Source organism: Cynoglossus semilaevis, chromosome 10 (assembly GCF_000523025.1).
Source record: "Cynoglossus semilaevis isolate Cse_v1.0 chromosome 10, Cse_v1.0, whole genome shotgun sequence".
Taxonomy (NCBI): Eukaryota; Metazoa; Chordata; class Actinopteri; order Pleuronectiformes; family Cynoglossidae; genus Cynoglossus; species Cynoglossus semilaevis.
The window spans coordinates 15,300,921-15,306,090 of record NC_024316.1 but is presented as its reverse complement, the minus strand read 5'-3'; the positions used below and the strand labels follow the sequence as shown (position 1 = coordinate 15,306,090).

The 5,170-nt window shown below is 37.8% G+C and overlaps 2 protein-coding genes across 2 annotated transcripts in view; one reads left to right on the top strand and one right to left on the bottom strand.

The window, feature by feature from the left end:
- Nucleotides 1-5,170, bottom strand: part of pfdn4 (prefoldin subunit 4) — an 86,138-nt gene that overhangs the window by 2,036 nt on the left and 78,932 nt on the right. The window lies entirely within an intron of this gene.
- The window catches only part of LOC103385247 (formin-like protein 13), a 28,291-nt gene that overhangs the window by 4,703 nt on the left and 18,418 nt on the right, over nucleotides 1-5,170 (top strand). The window contains exons 9-10 of the mRNA XM_025059751.1: nucleotides 29-191; nucleotides 2,524-2,635. Coding sequence (XP_024915519.1) covers nucleotides 29-191; nucleotides 2,524-2,635 — 275 coding nt within the window. The remainder of the gene's footprint in view (nucleotides 1-28; nucleotides 192-2,523; nucleotides 2,636-5,170) is intronic.

The window sequence follows — 5,170 nt, the reverse complement described above, 5'->3', positions numbered from 1 at the left end:
TTGATTTCCTCATTTGCTCTCGTGGCAGATTGCAAAATCATTTTGGAAGCAACAAAGTCCCAGGACAATTGAAGTAGACACTACACGTCTATATGAGCAATTTGCCGTTAAGAGTCTGGGGACGTTTGCTGCGGTGGAGCACAACAACACCCAGGAGATTCTGCTGGACAAGAAGATCGCACACAACTTCAGTGAGTGACTCAACTGGTGTTGTGTTGTTTAAGACATGCAAAACAAACCCTCAGAGTGTGTTAAAAAAAGAATCTGGTTTGTTTAATATGAATGAAACTAGTTGAGCCATCAGGGACATGAAGGGTACAAATGTGCTTTTTCTTTAAAACAACCACCAGAGGGCACCACCATAAGCTATACAGTAGTTAAAACATAAGGTCTGCAGACCAAAACTGTCCCGCAAAAAAATGTTATTAGTCCAAAGGAGAAACAATAAAAGGGTCAAATTAAATAGACAATCACTAATAGTTTCTAATTGTTTTTTTTTTGTTTTACATACATTTTATATATGTATATATAACAGGTAAAAAGGATGTATAACTACATTTAAAACAGATCCAATCGGATTATTTCACAAAAAAATAGCCAGCATTTTGCATTATAAAATCAGAATGGTTTAAATTATTGAACAGGAAGTCAAATAATAATGAGTGAGAGGTCGTTGAGTTGAAGAGTTGAGGAGTGTAATGGCTGAGAGTTCATGAAATGTTTCATTTTTTAAAAAATATTTTTGCCCTTAAAACAGAAGTAAAGTTGATAGATCTGTTGTTACTATACTGTATATAATAATGATATACGTTATGGACCAGGTTGTGCTGTTTGGCAAAGAAAATACAAATTACAATAAATATTAAAATTTAGATTTTTATAAATTATACTATTTATAATTTACATTTATTTTAGAACTTTGTCTCCCATATTACTTTTTTAAAATCCTTTTTGAAATAATGACAAGGCTGTAGTGTGTAGCAGCAGTGACACTACAGTGGCTGTGAAGCAGGTAGATGGGTGTTCCCAACTATAACTGCAGGGGGCAGTGTTTCACTAGTCCAGCGCTACATCTGGCCTCGCAGAGAGACTGTGAAGTGGAACGTGCTTCGTCTCTCATCTAATCGGTTTTTCACTCTGGATTAACTTCGTGTAGCTTTTATATTTTAAGACCTGAACCGAGGGAAAGCTTTTCAGATGCTTTTCCTCGCAAGTTCGACGACACACAGACACTGGAGGAACCCAGAGGTCGTGGTGGTCCATTGTTTATTGGTCTGCTGTGCAGCGATCTCTGTGTCAGGCTTTAACACAGTCGAACTCAAAGAGTGGGTCGGGAGCCACAGATTGATTTTTAGGTAGATACATTTTTTGTAAAATTGTTGTATTATATGCTATAAGTGCATTTGGTTCCTTTCGAGGTCTATTCAACACAATATTTTGTTCCTTTAGCACAGATAACAGTAGGCGTTGTGTATAAGAAACAACAAACATGCAAAATGGTTCCTTTCGAGGTCTATTCAACAAAACATTTTGTTGCTTTAGCATAAATAACAGCAGGCGTTGTGTATAAGAAACAACAAACAAACAAACAAACAAAGATTAAATAAAATAGTGCAGGATCAAATTATTGTACAGCAGTGAAAGAGTTATTTTGGAATATACCAACAGTCAGTAGAGCAGAATTTCTTATTTTGCAGAAAATATTGAAAGTGAAACCAAAGTCAATACCACAAAACAGAAGATTAAAAGACTTTTATCTTCGGTGCTTTTCGTGATCCTGGTGTGTGTGTGTGTGTGTGTGTGTGTATAGAACACCTGTCCGTCCTGTATTGGTATTTACCCTGAGAGCCCCGGTGCATGCAGCCTATTTATGACTGGAAATGTCGCACTCCTAATTAAAAGTCCACCTGTGGCTCCGTGCACACAGTGGGTCTCACTCTCCATCTCCATACTTCAGTTTGCCAGGGCAACGCTGGGTTTTCTTCAGCGCCAGTCGACAACGTGCTTGATTTGCACATTTTGTGTGTGTGTTTATTTTTCTTTGTTCTTTTGCTGTGGTTCTGGTGTTTGTGATGAACAAAACAATCTCAGATAAAAACCTCTGCGGTGTTGAAATTAATTTCTCAGGTGGTTAGTGCCAAGGATTACCAGACTTGTGGATTCAAATTCCTAACCAGAACATTTTCCCATGAGTCACTGATTCTGCCTTTTTAGTGTCAATGAATGTATTTGTGACTTAAATCTGCCATTAATTACTGTTAATGTTAACTGAAGGGATATGTAATAAGTGATCGCGCTGTCAAAAAGTTCTAAGACAAATGAACAAATCTTTATTCTCTCCTCAGCCTTGACTTGATTGAATGCAATTTATACATTTCCCTCAGGCGTTTTAGTGAAAAGTAATTAAGGAAGAGCTTTTGTCTTCACCATGTTCTTTGACTCATTTCACAAGTTAAGAGCACTATCTGTCAAGAGGAAACCTTCATGTTGCATTGAACATGTCAACTTTTTTTTTTCTTTTAGACATTTTTCTCAAAAGTTTTCCCGTGCTGCCCGGAGAGCTGAAGGACAAACTCTTTATTTTAAATAAAGACGATGGAGGGCTGTCGGACGAACACATCATGTCGCTCAAGAGGTATGGCCTCATGTCAGCGAAGCATTGATTTGTGTTAATCTGTCATTGCACCACGGCTGATGAGTTAAAATTAGAAAAAATATTTAACATATTTAATTTTGATCAATCATGTAGGTAGTGCTGAATTAATTCCGATTAATCACGATCAAGATAAAATATTGATGTATGTTTATTTGTGACTAAATGATGAAATTATTAATATTTCAAAAAATGTCAAGAAGGTATAACTGGAAATTTATCTTTGTAGAGTTGGAGTGTTTTGATCTCTGTCCATCTTGACAGTGACTCTTGTCTTGACTATTTTAAGCTCTAGGTGTTTTGGTGAAATGAAAACGCTTTCCCACAGTGTGTGTAAATAACAAGTTTATCGACCATCTGTAGTAGAGCAACTATAGGTGGATGAACAGAAGTTATTTGTTAACTGGTAATTTTGACAGCCTAAGTGAAAATGTTTTCACTTACACTTTTCACTGTCCGAGTCTGCTACAGTTTGTCTGTTCAAGACGTTGTGACTGTGTTTTAAACCCACAGGACAACAAATCATCAGCGAGGGAGGTGAGTGTGCGTGACCACATCAATGAAGTGGAAAAAAAAGTTACACTTCACACAAGGAAAACACCAAGCGTTTACAAAAGTTATCAGTGTGTTCCAATACTAAAGAGTAGACGCCAGAGCCCTTTAACAGAGCGGCATTCTAATAAAAGTTTAATCTGCGGTTATTTGTGGAGATGGAGACTATTGACATGCCCTGAGGAATTCAACTCTGAAAGCAAGTAAAATGCTTTCTGATTCCTACCTGCAGTTTGCTCAGTGGCCCTGGATGCTGACCCCCCCGCGAGGGGAGGGTGATCTAATGCACTGTGTGCAGGGTTTTATTTATTCAATGAAAACCTAATATATACAGTATTTTAATATGCTGTGGCATCAGCCCCGGAAAAAAAAAACAATCTTGAAAGGACTACTCCCAACTGCAATATTACAGATGGCTGGTACTCCAGTGGCACATTGCCTGGTTCATGAAAAAAGGGAATGCCTTCAGTAGGAGGTCAGAATGCAGATGGGAATGACAGGAGGAGGAAGAAGAGTAGGAGGAGGAGGAGGAGGAGGAGGATGTCCAGGTTTAAACGACTGGGTTCAAATTCAGTGCAAGTGAGTAAATGACTGTTTCCATCAGCGTCTCACAGCTTTATAGAAGCTGATGAGGACCATCAACGCTACTTGGATGTTTAATCACTTCCTGTAGAAATCAATGTCATGGTCACGGTCCAAGAGACAGAGAGACAGGATGTGGTCGCGAACAAGAGGGGACGACAGATCTGTGCGTCAACATGTATGTTTCACATTTCTGTCGCATGAAAAATAAATCGTGAGGTAATAAATAAGAGGTTATTTAAAATAGTAAAATATGTACAGTATATCACTGACAATATGTCAGAAAATTCTACGACAGGTTTTACTAAGTAAAACATGTCAAAGTACGTCTCTCAGGCCGTTCTGTACTCATTATGTATTTGTTAAACGCCGACCAGTGTTACATTTACATTAAGGTTCAAAACCCGTACAAGACGGACAATTTTTAACCACACTTGAAAGGTAACGTGTTTGAATTATTAAAACTGATTTTTTTTTCTTTTCCAAAAACTGAGAAAAACATTTGAAAGGAACTGGATTTCAGTCCTTTGACGAGGTAGAGAAGCAGGTATTGACCAGGTCAGAGAAACATCCCTTAGATGTAAAATTCATGGAAACTTGCAAAGGTTTTTTTAAGTCAAATTGAAAATACACATATGAGAGAGCTGTGTTTCCAAACTAAAATAGCTGCAGTGTTAAAGTGTACATTTTCTTCCTCCCACACAGAATGTCAACAGATTTGTTTTTTTTTGAGTGTTCACTTGCTGCCGTCATCACTACTGTTTTCCACTACAGCTGTTTTCAGTGGAAAACACCAACCATTGACCACCTGGCCAACACCAAACTACACACAGACAAACTGATGAAGCAGCTGGTGAACAAAGTGAAGCATTTACAAGTTAAACAGCCGTCACTGCACCACAACAAATCTGATTTTTTTTTCTTCCGAGTACAAACAATTAGCTCACTTGATACTTACAATTTATTTTCCACTTTGATCTTTAACAGAGATTGAACGTGTGCCAAGAGACACAGAGAGTGAAAAGCCTTCACACGTCACATTCCAAATAACGAAAACAAGAGAGGGCTTGATGTGTAAATACAATATGGAACTGTTTGCTGATGAAACTCAAGTGTGGATGTGAAGTGTGTACAGTCTGTTTACACCGGCACAGAGTGGCTGAGTAATCAGCTTCTGCCGTTTTAATGAGGATATCTTTAATGAGATAAAGTTGGCGTAGTGTTTACTTTCAACAAGCTTAATATTTATCACTTCATCCATATGGAACAGACATAAAAGATTTGCTAAGACTGAGGTTAAAGGACTTCAAATGTTGAACTATTCGGTGGAGATTGATACTGATGTGAGATATATTTTCACATTATCACCGAACTTCACGCTGC